Here is a 19,648-nt window from a genome sequence, read left to right as displayed (position 1 = left end):
GGGGGTTAATACTGAAAGAAATGGGGAAAGAAACAAAAGGGGATGAATTTATATGTCACAAAGAAGCTCATGGCAGGAGGGGGGAGATTATCAATAAAATTGAAGGGTAAAGAGGTTAGAGATAGGAAATACTCAGTTCCTATATGCATTGAAATTGACCCAAAGAGGGAAGAACAATCCAATTCATTGGGGCAGAGAATATATTTGCTTCGTATAGGGGAGTAGAAGGCTAACAAATGGACTGGTGGGGAGGGAAACAGTATAAGGGAGGGAGAGAGTTGGGGGGAGTTTTAAAAAGACTGTAAAGAAAATAAGGGGGAAAATAAAAAGGAGGGGTTAGAAAGGGAAGTAGAATACTGGTGAGAACTAGGAGGATTGAATAAAAACAAACATTGGTGTAGAAGGAAATAGTGAAAGAAGGAAAGGCAGAACCAGGATTAGAAATCAAAATGCTGGGAAATACACAGCTGGTAATCATAACTCTGAATATGAATGGAATGAAGTCACCCATAAAACACAAGTGAATCGCAGAGTGGATTAGAATCCAAAACCCTACCATATGCTGTCTACAAGAAACACACATGAGAAAGGTAGATACACATAGGGAGAGAGTAAGAGGATGGAGCCAAATCTATTGCCCATCAACTGTAAAAAAGAAGGCAGGAGTCACAATCATGATATATGACAAAGCCAAAGTAAAAATAAATCTATTTAAAAGAGATAGAAAAGGTAATTACATCCTGAGAAAAGGCAGTAAAGTCAATGAGGAAATAACAGTACTCAACATATATGCACCAAATGGCATAATGTCCAAATTTCTAAAGGAGAAATTAGTTGAGCTCAAGGATGAAATAGATAGAAAAACTATACTAGTGGGAGACCTGAACCTTCTTCTATCTGAACTAGATAAATCAAACCAAAAAATAAATAAGAAAGAGGGAAGAGAAGTGATTGAAAGCTTAGAAAAATTACAGTTAGTAGATATGTGGAGAAAAATAAATAGGGACAAAAAGGAACACACCTTCTTTTCACAAGCACATGCTACATTCACAAAAATTGATCATGAATTAGGGCATAAAAACATTGCAAACAAGTGCAAAAGAGCAGAAATAATAAATGCAACTTTCTCAGATCACAATGCAATGAATATAATAATTAGTAAGGGCACATGGAAAGGTAAATCAAAAATTAATTGGAAATTAAACAATACGATTCTCCCAAACCATTTAGTCAAAAAACAATTTGTAGAAACAATTAATAACTTCATTGAAGAAAATGACAATGATGAAACAGCCTTTCAAAACCTATGGGATACAGGCAAAGTAGTACTCAGGGAGAAATTTATATCCTTGAGTTCATATATTAACGAATTAGGGAGGGCAGAGATCAATGAATTGGGCATGCAAATTAAAAAAACTAGAAAGTGAACAAATTAAAAATCCTCAGATGAAGACTAAATTAGAGATCCTAAAACTCAAAGGAGAAATTAATAAAATTGAAAGTCAAAGAACTATTGATTTCATAAATAAGACTAGAAGCTGGTACTTTGAAAAAACAAATAAAATACACAAAGTACTGGTAAGTCTAACTAAAAAAAGGAAAGAAGAAAACCAAATTGACAGTATCCAAGATGAAAAGGGAGACCTCACCTCTAATGAAGAGGAAATTAAGGCAATCATTAAAAACTATTATGCCCAATTATATGGCAACAAATATGGCAATCTAGGTATTATGAATGAATGCTTATGAAAATATAAATTACTTAGACTAACAAAGGAAGAAATAGATTACCTAAACAAGCTCATATCAGAAAAAGAAATTGAACAAGCCATAAAAGAACTCCCTAAGAAAAAAATCCCCAAGTCCAGATGGGTTCACAAATAAATTCTTTCAAACATTCAAAGAACAACTAATCCCAATATTATACAAACTATTTGACAGAATAAGCAAAGAAGGAATTCTACCAAATTCATTTTATGACACAAACATGGTACTGATCCCAAAGCCAGGCAGGTCAAAAACAGAGAAAGAAAACTATAGACCAATCTCCTTAATGAATATAGATGCAAAAATCTTAAATAGGATACTAGAAAAAAGGCTCCAGCAAGTAATCACAAGGGTTATTCACTATGACCAGTTGGATTCATACCAGGAATGCAAGGGTGATTGAATATTAGGAAAACCATTCACATAATTGACCATATTAACAAGCAAACTGACAAAAATCACATGATTATCTCAATAGATGCAGAAAAAAAGCTTTGATAAAATACAACACCCACTCCTATTGAAAACATTAGAAATTATAGGAATAGAAGGGCCTTTCCTAAAAAATAATAAACAGTATATATCTGAAACCATCAGCAAACATTAATTGCAATGGGCATAAACAGATGCCTTCCCAAGAAGATCAGGAGTGAAACAAGGATGCCCATTATCACCTCTATTATTTAACATTGTACTAGAAACACTAGCAGTAGCAATTAGAGAAGAAAAAGAATTTGAGGAGACCAAGCTATCACTTTTTGCGGATGACATGATGGTCTACTTAAAGAATCCTAGAGAATCAGCCAAAAAGCTAGTCGAAATAATCAACAACTTTAGCAAAGTTGCAGGATACACAATAAACCCACATAAGTCATCAGCATTTCTATATATCTCCAACCCATTTCAGCAGCAAGAATTAGAAAGAGAAATTTCATTTAAAATCACCCTAGACAATATGAAATACTTAGGAATGTATCTGCTGAGACAAACACAGGGACTATATGAACACAACTACAAAACACTCTCCGCACAATTAAATCTGGATCTAAACGATTGGAAAAACATTGATTGCTCTTGGGTGTGATGAGCCAACATAATGAAAATGACAATCCTCCCCAAATTAATTTACTTATTTAGTGCAATAACCATTGAACTACCAAAAAACTTTTTTACCAAATTAGAAAAAAATTATATAACATAGGTAATTTGGAAGAACAAAAGATCAAGGATATCCAGGGAAATCATGAAAAGAAAATGCAAAGGAAGGAGGGCTTCCAGTCCCAGATCTCAAACTATACTATAAAGCAGTGGTCATCAAAACAATTTGGTACTGGCTAAGACACAGAAAGGAGGATCAGTGGAATAGACTTGGGGTACGTTACCTCAGTAAGACAGTCTATAATAAGCTCAAAGATCCCAGTTTTGGGGACCAAAACCCACTATTTTATAAAAAAAACTGCTGGGAAAATTGGAAGACAGTATTGGAGAGATTAGATTTGGATCAATATCTCACATCCTACACCAAGATTAACTCAGAATGGGTGAATGACCTGAATATAAAGAAGGAAACTATAAGCAAATTAGGCAAACACAGAATAGTATACTTGTCAGGTCTATGGGAAAGGAAAGGCTTTAAAACCAAACAAGAGTTAGAAAAAAAGCACAAAATATAAAATCAATAATTTTGATTACATCAAATTAAAAATGTTTTGTAGAAACAAAACTAATGCATCCAAAATTAGAAGGGAAGCAACATATTGGGAAATAATCTTCATTATAAAAACCTCTGACAAAGGTTTAATTACTCAAATTCATAAAGAGCTAACCCAATTGTACCAAAAAATCAAGCAATTCTCCAATTGATAAATCGGCAAGGGACATGAATAGGCAATTTTCAGTTAAAGAATTCAAAACCATTAAAAAGAACATGAAAAAGTGTTCTAAATCTCTTATAGTCAGAAAAATGCAAATCAAAACAACTCTGAGGTATCACCTCACACTTAGCAGATTGGCTAACATGACAGCAAAGGAAAGTAATGAATGCTGGAGGGGGTGAGGCAAAGTTGGAACATTAATGCATTGCTGGTGGAGTTATGAATTGATCCAACCACTCTTGAGGGCAATTTGGAACTATGCCCAAAGGGTGCTAAACGACTGTCTGACCTTTGATCCAACCATAGTACTGCTGGGTTTGTATCCCAAAGAGATAATAAAGAAAAAGACATGTGCAAAAATATTCATACCTGTGCTCCAAAAAATTGGAAAATGAGGGGATGCCCTTCAATTGGGGAATGGATGAACATATTGTGGTATATGCTATTGTGCTCAAAGGAATAATAAAGTGGAGGAATTCCATGGGGACTGGAACAACTTCCAGGAATTGATGCAGAGAGATTAAGAGGAGCAGAACCATTGTAAACAAAGACTGATACATTGTGGTACAATCTAATGTGATGGACTTCTCCATTAGTGGCAATGCAGTGATCCTGAACAACTTGGAGGAGTCTATGAGAAAAACCACTATCCACCTTCAGAGGAAACACTATGGGAGTAAAAACACTGAAGAAAAGCAACTGCTTGAATACATGGATCGAAGGGATATGGTTGGGGATGTAGACTAAATGAACATCCTAGTGCAAACATCAACAGCATGGAAATAGGTTCTGATCAAGGACACAAGTAATACCCAATGAAATTTCCTGTGGGCTGTGGGAAGAGTTGGTGGAGGAGAGGGAGGGAAATAATCTCATTATTGTAACCAGGGAATAATGTTCTAAATTGGCTAAATAAACTAATTCAAGTGGGAAAAAAGAAAATTCAGCAAGGAAAGAGCTTAGTAAAAAGGAATAAAGGGGAGTGGGAAAATCTATGCAACTAAACAAAAAGGAAACAGATAAGTAAACTTCTGTAATAAAGGTCTCATTTCAACAAGATATATAAAGAAATTATTCAAGAGTCATTCCCCAACAAGCAAAGAGTCAAAAGACAATGAACAGGCAACTTCCTAAGGAAGAGATAAAAGCTATGACATCACATTAAAAAATTACCCATATCACCAATGGTTAGAAAAATGCAAATCAAAAAATATGTTTGAAGTTTTAATTGTTATTAGATTGGTAAAATTAACCAAAAAGAAAAATGATGAATGATAAAGATACTATGGGAAAACAGCTCATTAATTAACTATCAATTGTGAATCTTAAAATTTCTCAGACTCTACCTTGGAACATTTGGTTAAGGCTATTCCCCATTTTAAACAACGAAGGTACTTGGTCCGGAATGTATTGAGAACTTAACATTACTCCACCCATACTTAAACAGTGCCTTAGGGGAAGAAAAAGTTGTGAAACTTTTTACTGAACAATGAAAAAGTACTTAATCCATACTTATAGTGAGGCAAAAGCCCTTAAGTTAGGTCTATTTTTAGATCTAATACAAAAGGGTGCTAGGTACCTATGAAGGTTAAATTAATAACTAAAATGTCAAGCAACTTACAAAGGGCAAGCTTAGCAAAGAGGAGTGAAGTACTCAGAAGATATAATCTACCCATAGTATGTAAGAACTAAAGAGGGGTGAAAACTAAGAATGGGCAGTCCTAGGAAAAGCGTCTATGGTGATTGGTAGACATGAAAATTTAGGGGAGGTGACACAAGAGAAATTTTTCTTTAAAGGGAAGGAGCTTGCGGCCTCTGGGGGGAGTTCAGCTTTGAAAGCTGAATTGGAGGTCAAGAGCTGGTCTCTCTGAACACTAGAGCTTGCTTGGAATGATCTTGTGGTGAGTGATTAAGGACTGACTAGTATTTCTTAAAGCTCAGGCCTAGGCCAATGGCCTAGGCCCTTTCCTACTATTTCCTCTGCCTCTCTCTCTCTCTCTCTCTCTCTCTCTCTCTCTCTCTCTCTCTCTCTCTCTCTCTCTCTCTCTCTCTCTCTCTCTCTCGCTTCCCTTAATTCCTTTATTCGTATTAATTAAAATCTCCATAAAACCCAGCTGACTTGGGTATTTCATATTTGGGAATTTTCCCCATGGCGACCACTTATTTTTGATTTTACTCAAGACACTAAAAAATTATCTTTACAGTTTTGGCAATTCAAAGTCTTGAAACCCACATTTTCACAATCACACAATGGAACTATATAATTGGTCCAGTCATTCTAGAAAGCAGTTTGGAATTATATCCCAAAAGTCACTAAGTAGTACATACTCTTTGAACTACTCTTATTAGCCATGAACCACAAAGAGATTTTCAAAAACAGAAAAAATTCATAGGTAAAAAATATTTATAACTCTACTAATTTTGGAACAAGGAACCAAAAACAAGGGAGGTATTCATCAATGAGGAAATAACTGAATCAATGATGATATATGACAGAATGCTATTGTGCTATAAGAAATAATGAAAAGAACAGTTTCAAAGAAACATGGGAGGGCTTATATGAAAAGGGGGAGAGGAGTGTTGATAGAAGAGAGGGCAGAGAGCATGAAGCGGTGGACTCAACTTCCTGACTTCAGATCTGACCTCACACACTTACTGTGTGATTCCATGTAGGTCACTTAATCCTGTTCGCTTCAGTTTCCTCATCAGTGAAATGATCTGGAGAAGGAAATAGCAAACCACTCCAGTATCTTCACCAAGAAAGCCCCAAATGTGATCCCAAAGAGTCAGATATGACTGAAACAACTAGACAACAACAACAAATCATAATTGAAGGAAAGATAGATGGCATAATGGATAGAGTGCCAGACTTAAGAGTCAGGAAGATATGAGGAATTGCAATCATGATCTCAGAAAAAGCAAAAGCAAAAACAGACCTAATTAAAAGTGAAAAGTAAGGAAACTACACTTTGCTAAAAGGAACCACAGACAAATAGTATCAAGGCTAAATTTATATGCACCAAAAGGCAAAACATCCAGATTCCCAAAGAAAATGTTAAATGAGTTATAGGAGAAAATAGACTATGAAACTGTGCTAAACTGTGTGGAGGACCTCTATATTCTGCTCTCAGAAGTATATCAATATAACCATAAAATAAGAAATAAAAAGTTATTCATGAGCAACCTCTGGAGAACATTTAAGGGAAATTAAAAAAGAGAATACCTTTTTCTCAACTGCACATGACACTTTCAAAAAAATTAACCATCTATGAGGGCACAAAAGCCTCAGAAATGTGAAAAAGAAGAAATATTAAATGTATCCTTTTCAGATCATAATGCAATAAAAATTATGTTCAATAGAGGGCATGAAAATATATTTAAATTAATTAGGGACTAACTTTCTAATTCTAAAAAAAATGAGTGAGACAAAGAAAAAATCATAGAAATCAATTATTTCATTATAGAGATTAACAACAGTGAGACAATATACCAAATTTATGAAATGTAGCCAAAGCTGTGATTTGGGGAAATTTTATGTCCCTCAATGCTTACAACAAAATAAAGAGTAGATCAGTAGTTTAAAAAATATTTTAAATGAATTAAAAATCCTCATATAAACACTAAATTGGAAATCCTGAAAAATCAAAGTAAAGTCTAATAAAATTGAAAGTAAAAAAAATTGAATTAATAAATAAAACTTGGAGCTGTTTTTTTTGGGGGGCAGGGGGAAATCAAATAGAAAAGGCACTAGTTAATTTAACTTAAAAAGAGAGAGAAGAGGACCAAATTTCCAATCTTAAAAACTAAAAGGGTGAATGGTGACTTCACCACCAATGAGGATGAAAATTAAAGCAATTATTGGGAAATTTTTTGCTCAATTATATGCCAATAAATCTCAGAATCTAAGTTAAATGATTAATATTTATGGCAATATAAATTGCCCAGATTAAGAACAGGAAACGGGATATTTTAAAATTTTTATATTAGAAAAAATTGAACAAGGCATCAATAGGCTCCCTAAGAAAAAATTCCCAGAACAAGGTGGACTCACTAGGGAATTCCTCCATTTAAAGAAAAATTTCAAGGCCAATTAATTCCAGTACAGTAAAATCTTTTTGAGAAAGCAGTGTAATATTTATAGGGAAATGTTGGGGATTGAAGAACAGGGAATAAGGAAGGTTTTGTAACAGGGAATGGAGGAGTAGAAGAGAGAGAGGGAATATGGCTGCTGGTGAGGTAAAAGGAGAGAGATGCCCCCTGCTGGGAGGCTATTTTTTTGAAAAATGAGGTTCCCAAGAAATGGGCCACTTACAATAGCATGAGGGGACATCTTTTCTATGGATTGATGTGGAAGATACCCCAGATCAGGTAAGCACAGACCTTCCTGAGGGACAAGCCTCCCCTCAGACCAAGGTCACCAAGCAGGGGTCCAATAAGCACCATCTATGTTTGAATGGCTGTCCTGAGGTTCAGCTCCCTCTATGTCCAAGTGAAAAGATAGTCCTCTTATCTGACTGCAGTTATTTAAATAAAGATGAATTTTAATAACAAGTTTGGATTGGAAGGTATCAGGGAAGAGGGAATTGGGATTTCCCTAGATGAGGTTTGAGTCTCTCTCTGCTTTTGAGCTGAGGCCAGGTCTTGCAAGTTGGTACAGGGTTTCTTTTATTCCTGTCTCTGCTAATCTATGCTAGTTTTCTTAAGTTCAAAGTCTTTAACAATAGACAGCAAGAGGAAGAAAAGATTCTGATCTTCAGAGCTGGTTGCGCCTGTCTCTTCAGGCTGATGCCCCTAAAGACAAGCCTTACAGTTCAAACAGCTTCCCTTAAATCCTTTTGTTCCGTGACATGATCACAGGAATCCAGGTAGAGCACACAGTTGGGAAAATCAGGACTAGAGGTACTTCTATCCCAAGACAGGGAGAGAGGCTCCTTCCAGTCCAGTCCAGGCCAGGAAGAGAGTTTCATGAGACCCACTGCCACTCCCAGTTGCCCCTCCCCACACCAAGTGTCATTCTTATCAATATCTTCTCTCTAAAATTCCAACTGCTGTTTGTTGAATCTGAATGGAAGAAAGTCCAAAACTTGCTTCAGTTTTCCTTTCCACAACAGGCAAAGGAGTCCTACCAAACTCCTTCTATGACACAAATATGGTACTAATATCTAAACCCAGAAAACTGAAAAGAGAGAAGAAAAACATTTTCCCTATTGAATAATGATGCCAAATTTTTAAATAAAATAATAGCAAGAAGAGTAAAACCCTATATCCTGCCTATGACCAAGTGAGATTTACTCCAGGAATGTAAGGTTCATTGAATAGTAAATTATCAATATAAATGAACATAGCAATAACAAATCCAATAAAAATCATACATCATCTTAATAGATGCAAAAAAAAACTTTTTAAATTTTTTTATTTTAAAATATTTTCCATGTTTATATGATCCATTTTCTTTTCTTCCCCTCTTTTCTCCTCTCTCCCATTGAGTTGTAGAAATGTTACCACTTGATTCCTATTTCCCTATTATTCATTTTTGCTAGAGAGGTTTTTTTTAAACCAAAACCCCAAATCACATGCCCATATATACATGTGATAAGTGATGTCATATGTTCTTCTTTTGCATTTCTACTCCCATATCTCTTTCACTGAATGTGGTTAGCATTCTTTCCCATAAGTCCTTCAGGAGTATCCTGGCATGTTCCATTACTACTAGTACCAAAGTCCATTACATTAGATTATTCCCCAATGTATTACTTTCTGTGTACAATGTTCTCCTGGTTCTGCTCATTTCATTCTGCATCAGTTCATTGAGGTTCTCCAAGTTCATATAGAAGTCCTCCAGATCATCGATCCTTACAGCATAATAGCATTCCATCACCATCATATACTACAATTTGTTCAACGATTCCCCAATCAAGGGACAACCCTTCATTTTCCAGTTTTTTTTTTTGCCACCACAAAGAATGTAGCTATGAATATGAAAAAATCTTTTGACAAAATACAACATTAATTCATATTGAAAATATTAGAAAGCATAGAAATAAGTGGAATTTTCTTTATAATGATAAATATTATCTATCTAAATCCATCAGCAAGAATTATTTGTGATGGAGATAAGCTAGAAGTCTTCCCAATAAGACCAGAGCTAAAGCAAGGATGCACATTATCACCATCATTATTCAATATTGTACTAGAAATGCTAACTATAGCAATAAGAGAAGAAAAATAAATTGAAGGAATTAGAATAAACAATAAGGAAGAAAAATACAGTTTCTATCAGATGACATAATGATATACTTTGAGAATCCTGGAGAATCAACCTAAAAACTACAATAATAAATAAGAAATAAGCAGGATAGTTTAAAAAAAATTAAGAAGATATATGAACTAAGGCAAAGTACAGTGAGCAAAACCAAGAGAACATTGTACACAGTAACAACAATATTGTATAATGATTAACTGTAGCAAGTTATTCTGATCAATACAATGATCCAAGACTATTCCAAAGGACTTACAATGAAACATGCTATCCATTTTTAGAGAAAGAAATTGATGGAGTCTTAATGAAAATTAAAACATAATTTTTTACTTTATTTTTCATGGGAATTTTTTGCAACAAACCTAATATAGAAATGTTGTTTTCGTGGTTTCACAGATATAACTGATAACACATTTCTTGCCTTCACAAAGGTTGTGAAAAGAATAAAAGAGAGGGAGAGAATTCAGGAATAAAATAATTTTTAATGAATGTTAAAATAAATAATGAACTTTTTTGGAAGATCATTTTATTAGCCTCAGCTGAGGACCCAGGATCTCTTGGGAAATCTGGGGTCTTAGAAGAGGTGATGTTACGAGGGAAGTGCATGTCACTATCCCCAACACACAACAATCCCCCAGAAATCTACAATAAAAACACATTAGACTGGACCTGAGAACCATAAAGAGATCCCAAACCCTCTCCCCCACTTTCCACAGCAATCCCATCCCAGATCTGAGGCCAATGTAGTTTCCTTGGGGCCTGTCCACATAAAAGGTACCTTCCCTAGATGATCAAAGTTCTTTTAGTGACTCATTTGGAGAGGACAGAAGAAATCAATGCTCTAGAAAATCAAATTACAATCTGAGGTTCTAAAAAGCCAGCCAATATTCAAAAATGTCTATTAGTAACCCATGCACTGGAATGATAAACCAGAATCTCTAATACTCTGGAATGTTAGCAAAGAGTACAGTGCTCTAGAACATTTGGGAAAACCAGCTTAGAATTGAACACTCTGCAATATGAAATCAAGAACCCAAATTCCAGATCAGAAAATAAGAACCACACAGAGCCTTCTGGAATCCTAATGCTTCTCTCAAAACTCAGGAAATGGCCTCTTCACCCTTTACTTGCCTTCAGGCACACGGAATGATACATAAGGGCACTTTTTGACATTGAGACAAACAAGCTTCTGCAAGGTGGCTGTCTTGACAAGGTTAAAGCCAACCTGACCACCAAATGTACTGGGCTTCCAGTACTCAGGAGAACAGATGGGGTTTGACATGAGAATCTTGAGGGAGAAAATGGATCCAATATTCATAATGCTCTCCCCAAAAATAGAGTTGGGCAGAGATTTCTCTAGAAGTAAACCTGGGTAGAACTCCACAGCATCAATGTCTCCATACAACTTCTCCAGTTCTGCTGATTTCTCATTTTCTCCTACAAAGAAGAAAGGGGGAAAATAGATCAGATCAACTCCTCCTCCCCACCCCTAGAAATAACTAGGCATATATCCAGAATAACACTGGGAAACAGCCTTCCCTGTTCACCCATAGGGGCAGTGTGATGTATCTAAAAGAACAACTGACTTGGAATCAGATGATGTGATAGAATAATGAATAGAGGGTCAAACCTAGAGTCAAAAATCCTGAATGCAAATTCTATCTCAGATGCCTAGTAGTTGTAGGAATATGAGAAAGTTTCCCCACCACTCTCATCCTGTTTTCTTATCTGTATAACAGAAATCTGTATAACAGAAAATCATATCATCTACTTTGTGGAGTTGTTTCAAAGATCAAGAATGATATGCATAAAATCGCTTTGTAAACCTTAATGTGTTACTTAAGTGTAAACTATGATTTTCTTCATCTTCATCTTATATTTGTCATTTCTGAGTCATGAAATATTTGGAAAGACAATATAGAGACAGTGTTCCATAGTGGCTACAGCCTGGGCTTTAGAGTTAGAATGACTTGGGTTTAAATCCTGCTTCAGCTATTTACTAACTATGACTTTAGGCAAGTGATTTAATTTCCAAATGTCTTAAGTTCCTCATCTGTAAAATAAGAGGGTTGGACTCAATAGTATCTAAGGACCTTTCCATATCTAACAAAGTTGAAATGGGCTTGGGGCCCACATTGGCCTACTCCAGTATCAGGACATGCATTAAATGACAGGATAACAGTATAATATCTTTATATCATCAAGCATGGAAGATACTCCAAGTCCCCAAGGCCATCATGACTCAAGGGGATGCCAAGAGCTAAAAGCTTAGTATGCCAACACAAGTGAAATTTAACATGAATAAATCCTGAAAAAAAAACCTGTTCTATGTTCCAACAAGGCTTAAAGATTAGACTCCCACATGAAATTCTGATTCTTTGAAATTCTGTTCTAATCATTCTGTAGAACTTATGATGATTCTCTTGTGCTTATCATAAATTTCTTCAAATAAGATTAAATTACTTGCCCTATTCTTGATTCTTATTTGTACTTTCAAAACACCTCTTTTATTTCTACTCCATTTTTGATGGAGTAGAACCCCAGGCTACTGCTTAAAACAGAAATGCTCCAGAAGTAACCAGGGTGAAGGTGATGAGCTACTGAATTAAAAAGAGTCCAATACCCAAAGGAACAGCCACATTTCCCTAGCAATGAATCTGGCATACAAGCAAATAGCTAAACTACAGAACAGGGAAAGAGGTATTCTGAGATTCTATGACAACTAGTAGCAGCTAACTATGGCCTCCATTCTAGCAAAATTGAATGGATTACTAATTCAAGTAGTAGTAGTAGTAGTAGTAGTAGTAGTAGTAGTAGTGGTGGTGGTGGTGGTGGTGGTGGTGGTGGTGGTGGTGGTGGTAGCAGTGTACCTCCTCTAAAGTCTTTCTGTTGAGGCTTCATTGTGTTTGAAGTTGATCCAGGGTCCTCAAACACCAAACCACTAAGACATAAATATTTATACATCCTACACTAAATGGAAAAGACTTCAATGATGTTCCCAACAATAGATCAACAATCTGTTATCTGCAAGCCAATCTATCTAAGTACAGGGAATCAAAGTTTTGCCACAAAAGCTTAGGAAGACCATTTACCAATCTAGTGCCTCAGCCTTCGCCTCCCAAATAAGAAAAGGTTCTGGGAGTAATATTACTGTTACATTTAACCCTTATTTCCTTAGCTTCCCTCTCCCTCAATTCCAGTGCCCAGTCCCCCCTTTTCTAAAACAAAAAACAGGAGGTCAGAGAGAAGCTAGAGAAAACTAGGATGGGTGTCACTGACCTGTGAGCTCTTGAAAGGAGGTGTAGGGTTTCAAGCCAAATCGCTTGCGGTATTCATTGAAGGACTGAAACTTCAGGCGACGTGATTCCAGAATGGTGTTCTCAACCACACTCCTCAAAGAGTGGTTGATGTTATTGACCCCACCAATCTGGAAAAGAAGAACACAGCCATGTTGCTGACAAAAATAGCAGACAGACCCAGATTTATTTCTAAATCTAAGATCCATAATTTTGGTTCATTAGAATGAAGAAGAAATTGTGAGGAAATTACCTAACTGTAGCTAGTCACTCCTATGTGTGGGGGTACTCAAAGGATCTAGAACTAAAAGGAATAATCTAGTTTAACATCCCCCATCACACACATAGATACACACACACACACACACACACACACACACTCCAGTTTTCCATACATGGGGAAACTGAGAGCCAGAAAAGTTAAGGAATTTGCCTCAAACCAGTTGGAAATGGTAAAGCTAGGATTTGAAAACCTGAGTCTTCTGACTCCAATTCCAGGCCTTTTTACACTGCCTGTAGGAATAACTTCATCAGATACAAAAAGCCAGTTTTGTCCTACAGAAACCCATTTTTCCCTATTCTTTTAAACCCTTACCTTCTGTGCAAGGCAAAAGAGTGGTAAGGGCTAGGCAATGGGGGTCAAGTGACTTGCCCAGGGTCACACAGGTGGGAAGTGTCTGAGGCCAGATTTGAACCTAGGACCTCCCATCTCTAGGCCTGGCTTTCAATACACTGAGCTACCCAGCTGCCCCTTCCCTATTTTTTTTTAAACCCTTACCTTCCGTCTTGGAGTCAATACTGTGTATTGGCTCCAAGGCAGAAGAGTGGTAAGGGCTAGGCAATGGGGGTCAAGTGACTTGCCCAGGGTCACACAGCTGGGAAGTGTCTGAGGCCAGATTTGAACCTAGGACCTCCCATCTCTAGGCCTGACTCTCAATCCACTGAGCCACCTAGCTGCCCCCCCCTTCCCTATTTTTTAAAAGCATAGAACATCCTCTTTTCCAACTACCTGTACCTTTGAGGAGCCTCACAATTGGAACTATCAGAATGGCCAGAAGCCAAAAACCATAGACAAAATCTCCCTGGTGGCAGCATATTAACAACAGGTGAAATAGCCAAGACCCAATGAATACCTTGTTGCTGAATTTGAAAAGCCGATCCTTTCAGAAGATCATGGGTAGAAATTTAGAAGGGACCTAAGAAGTCATCTAAATAGATGATTAAACTGGAGTCAGAGGGAGATGGCCTGCCCCAAATCACCAAATAAGTATTAAGACTGGCATGTGAAACCCAGTAGTAGGAATTGGAGTAGTAATAATAAAATAATAGCTGGCATTTATATAGTATCTTAATATTTGTAAAACATTACAAATATATCATTTGCTTCTCACAACAAATCTGAGGATAAATGCTATTATGATCCACATTTTCTAGTTAGGAAAACTGAGGCAAAGAGAGGTTAAATGTCTTTGCCCAGGGTAACACAGCTAGTTGATGTCTGAGACCAGAGTTTGACTTGGCACAACTCTTTATTCACTGCCCCATTAAATCCATCATACATTCCACTATAATGTGTAAATTTTTAGTATTGAAATATGGGGAATTTGCAGGGTAGAGGGAGTAGAATTTACATTTGGACCAATATATTGTTTGACACATTATAGTTTTGCAAAGCAATTTTACATGTTTTCTCTACTTTCTCACAGGGTCATTTGTAAAGAAAGCAACTGGTAAACCCTAAATATGTACATATATTTATAAAATATAATGCATATTTTAAAATTATGTCAATTCATAATATAGAGTATATTCATATAATTTTTTCTCCTCTGTCATCTGCTGTGATCAATCTCTCCAGGGAAGACCATCAAGATCTTCATTGATAAATGTGTGAAGCATCTTAGTGACTATTTCTTGAAGTTGGAGTTTGACCCTGAACTGTGGTCTGGAGTCCAGTTTTAATCAGACTGCCTCTCCATGGAATTTAACCATTTCTCTCACTAATATACTTTTATGTCCAACTCCTTTATCATGAGAGACAGGAATTACAGCTATGCCCAATTTATATATAAATGCAAATATAAATACACCTCCATATAAAAGTAAATAACATATATTTAAAATATACATAATAGAAAATGTAGGATATTATTATTTCACTTAGCCTTATAATTCTCTCCATTTTTATAGAAGAAGACTCTGAGGATCAGAGATGGGAAGACCATGAACAACAAACCAGGTTTTAAAGGATTTTAATACTGAAGAGCTGGAAGAGATTTCAGTTCCAAGGGCCCCAATGGTCTTTGCCTTCCTTTGATAGGCAAGGCTCTGAGCTGAGAGTGGTCTTCCTAAGGCCACATAAGTAGTAAGCAGAGATCTGAACACAAGTCCTCTCATGCCAAAATCAGCACCTAATATACACTTCCATTCTTCAGGGTATATCTGTATATTTTTCAAATAATTTTATTGTAGGAGCATTTTGTATATTTGGAGCAACAATAATACCAGGGGCCACTGTAAAACAATGACTATCGCTACTGCTGGCACTATCACCCTCACTGAGAAATCCCCTCTTTCCTCCTGCACGTGCACCTTTTTTGTTGCTGTTTCACCAGACCTGTGAATGCATTGGTGTAAAGGACTTCTAGTGAGAAATTCTCCTCTCCAGCACAGATCAGCACCTGCCTGGGGCACTGAGAAGGGGTTGCATTGCCAAGAGTCGAGCTGCCAGTGGGTGCCAGGTCCGGGACTCAAGCTTAGGTCTACCTGATCCAGCTGCCCAGGCATTACACCACAGCTGCCTCTAAGCTGGGATTCTCTGAATGGACTGGTTGCTAGGAATTGCAGCTGCCACTGGGATCTCCAACCACCTGATGGATGCCAGTAGTGCCTAGTTTATGATTTTACAGAACCAACAGTGGGTCTTTCCTCCAAACAGAGTGAATCAATCAATCAAATGATCAATCAGTAAGAATTATAGTTATATTCATCACAGAGCTTTATAGATTGAAAAGTGCTTAATATATGCTAGCTCATCTTAGCTGCATGATAATTATGTGAGTTAGGTGCTATGTATTACCCCCACTTTATGTATGAGGAAACTGAGGTTGATCAAGGTTCAGTGACTTACCCAGAATCACAGTTAGTAAGAATTTGAGGCAGGATTTGAACTCAAGCTTTCCTAACTCCAAATCCAATGCTTTATTCACTCTACCATGCAGATCACATCTTCTGAATTCACATCCATGACTTTTTTCATTCTTGCTTCATTTTTGCTTTGGGGCAATTGGTTTGGGAGAGTAGGAAAGAGGTCCAACCTCACTCTGGGACCTACCTTGCCTGTGCTCTGTTGGGAGAAAGAATCCACCAGGACCTCTACACCATAGCTCGAAAGAATGAAGGTGTTGAATGAAAACTGTTCAAAGTTGTGTTCCTTATTTCCCACCAAAAAAGAGTCAGGCATAAATAACTGCCAGTTGTACAGATGGTTAAACTCCAAGGAGATGCGGTTTTGATACTGAAACGGGACTCCAAACAGCAGTTCAGGATCAAATTTCAGCTTCAAGTTATAGCCACTAAGGTGCTGCACATATTCTTCAATGACAATCTTGATGGTCTCCCCTGGAGGGATTGATCAGGGCAGAAGGGTCAGAGAAGAGAGGAACAACAGGCCATGGCTCCTTTCCTCCCTTTCTTGAACCTCTGAGCTAGGTCATGTATGAAGCCCTGTTTAGAGAGGCAGAGCAATGGCATCAAGAAAGGACCAGATTTAGTCTAAGAAAACCTGAGCTTGTATCTTTGATCTACTTGTAGTCCCTGGGACCTTGGATAAGTTCCTTGACAGTCAGGCCTCAATGTTCTTATCTCTAAAATGAGAAGGCTGGACCACATGATCTTTAAAATCTCAAGTCTATAATTCTGACCCTTCAAATTCCCCAAAAGGCTAAATAGACAGTTCCTCGAGGGGCTCAGGCACCGTCACACCGAATGAAACCAACCCCCCAGTCTCAGGGAAGGCAAAGCACTTTTTAGCTGATAAGGAAACTAAGATGAAATTACTTGCCCTTGATCACGCAGCTAGAATCAAAGAATGTCACAGCTGTATTCCCTTCATCTCATGTTCAATTTTTGAAATGAGGTCATTGAGACCATGACTGCTGGACTTTGTTGGTAATGTATAGAAATGCTGATGATTTATGGGGATTGATTTCCCATAGAAGTTAATGGACTTGCCCCAAGGTAATATAGGAAATAAATGACAGGAATGTATATTTGTTACTCTGGTCTTATTTTTCTTGTTTTTATGGAGAGAAAGTAAATGCTTATTAACTGAAAAATAAAATAAAATTGAGAAATAAGTATAAGGTTCAAACCCAGCTTCCCTGACTCCAAAGTCCAGAGTGCATTCCATGACTCTACAAAGCCCACTTAATATCTAGTCAATCTTTCAGCCAGATCCAGAAGTAAGTCTTAAAGCCCCACAATGGGTGCTCTATCCAATTTTCTGAGTGACCCTTAACTAGTTACTTAAGATCTCTGATCTCTAGGCTCCCCCTAGCAACAAAATCAGACTGACTACTCTGACACTGAGACTCTAGCTATAAGAAGAAGAAGAGAAGGCAATTGGAAAGACAGATACACATAAAGAACCACTAGAGATCCCTTAACCCTTACTTGCCCATTTCTCTTGCCTCTTTTCCCTGCTTTCACTTTTCCTGTCCCTACTCCAAATCATCCCTAGTGAATCATACTAATTCTAGTTCAGACAAGTCCCCACCCCATAGCCTCCCTCTAGAGAAGCCTATCTGTTCAAGGGTACAGGAACTGAGGAGTCAGGAAGAAAGAAGGGGTGAGGCTGAGTCACCCAAGTAATGTCAGGGAGGGACCATCTGGGCTGACTCAGCAGGAAATAATTTGACCTTCAGCCATTCAGTGGCCCCCAACCACAGGGATGCTCAGCCCCTGAATCATCCCTCTCTCCCTGACCTGACCAATAAGGAGAAAGCAGGTAGGAAATATTCAAAAGAACTCAGTTGAGGCAGTCTTGGTTGGAAGGATTCACACAGCATGGGAGAAAGGATGGAATTCCACACCAGGACCTTACTCTTTCCTGGCAGGAGTAGAAGCCCTGGTGGATGCTTTGTTCTCTCTCTCTCTAGGGACACTAGGAACTCTCTGCAAGCTAGAGTGGTAGATATTGAAGTGAAATAAATTTTAAAGAGTTTATTAAATTTGAGTATATCAACCTAATTCTCAGGAACTATGACTGATACTTTAAGGTTAATATGCACCAAATGGTAATTTTTCCTCATTTTTGCATGGAAATAATTTATTCCAAAAATAACAGAATATCTAAGGCAAATCATATCTTTGCAAATCAATATAATTAATACTTTATAAAATTAACTAATAAATTTGTGATTTTATCCTTTAATCAAAAATAAATTAATATAAAATTAGTGCTACTAAGTGTGCGTAGCAGTACTGGGAAAGCTTGTGAATATATATTTTTTCCTATTTATACCTCTGTCCTCTGATTTATGATTTTGCCCACCACCCATCTTCTCTGTGCATATCTAGTTATTTTCATGTTGTCTCTCCCACTTGACTGTGAGCTCCCAGAGAACAGGGACCACTTTTTTGCCTTCCTTTGTGTCCCCATTGGCATTTAGTGCCTAACAAACCGTTGGCATTTCATAAATGTTTAGGACCAGCTAAATCATAAGTAAAATGTTAGGAGAGTCTATATGTATTCAGGCTAATATCATAACCAAAGAAGATAAACTCGAACAATGTACTAAATACTATAGGGGGTGGGCAGAGAAAAGGGAAAGCTAGATAAGTGGATTTAATTCACTTCCTCTTCTATATTGAACTAGACTTCCCTTGAGGAAAGAATATAGTCTTAAAGAAGAATGACCATGACCAATGAGAACTTGGAATTTCCCTACAAGAATTGGGTCAACTAGGATTCTAAGTCCTTGGACACCACATGCCCAAACCTAGCCTTCTATAAGCAGGTCTGGCTATCACAGTAGATAGTGGGAAAGAGAAATAAGCTTTACACTGCATTTATATAGCACCATAAGATTTTCAAAGAACTTTACAGATGTATTTTTCATTTTGTCTTCATAACAACAACCCTGGGGAGTAAGTACCATTAAAATCACCATTTTAAAGATGAGGACAGTGAGGTAGAGAGGCCAAGAGATTTCTCTAGGGTCACACAATCCATAAGTATCCAAGAGCAGGTTTGAGCTCAGGTCTTCCTGACCCCAGGACTAATATCTCTATCCACTGAACCACTAGCTGGAAGGGTGCTCCACCCATAAAATATTAGAAAATAGAGCTAGAATGTCACCAGTGGATGAGCCAAAGTGGTCCAGGCCGTTGGCAAAGAGTATTTGGTATACAACTAAAACTCAAACCCAAAGTGCCCTTTGTTTCATTAC

At 37.2% G+C, this 19,648-nt stretch overlaps 1 protein-coding gene across 1 annotated transcript in view; it reads right to left on the bottom strand.

Annotated features, from left to right (window-relative positions):
- Nucleotides 1–10,362: 10,362 nt before the first annotated feature.
- The window catches only part of LOC130456428 (prostaglandin G/H synthase 1-like), a 43,382-nt gene continuing 34,096 nt past the window's right edge, over nucleotides 10,363–19,648 (bottom strand). The window contains exons 8-10 of the mRNA XM_056812100.1: nucleotides 16,531–16,817; nucleotides 13,180–13,327; nucleotides 10,363–11,337 (exon numbers count right to left, since the gene is read on the bottom strand). Of these exons, the coding sequence (XP_056668078.1) occupies nucleotides 11,024–11,337; nucleotides 13,180–13,327; nucleotides 16,531–16,817 (749 nt within the window). The 3' untranslated portion in view covers nucleotides 10,363–11,023. The remainder of the gene's footprint in view (nucleotides 11,338–13,179; nucleotides 13,328–16,530; nucleotides 16,818–19,648) is intronic.

The sequence above is a fragment of the Monodelphis domestica genome, chromosome 1 (assembly GCF_027887165.1).
Source record: "Monodelphis domestica isolate mMonDom1 chromosome 1, mMonDom1.pri, whole genome shotgun sequence".
NCBI classification, from domain to species: Eukaryota; Metazoa; Chordata; class Mammalia; order Didelphimorphia; family Didelphidae; genus Monodelphis; species Monodelphis domestica.
This window is presented reverse-complemented; position numbering and strand designations above follow the sequence as displayed.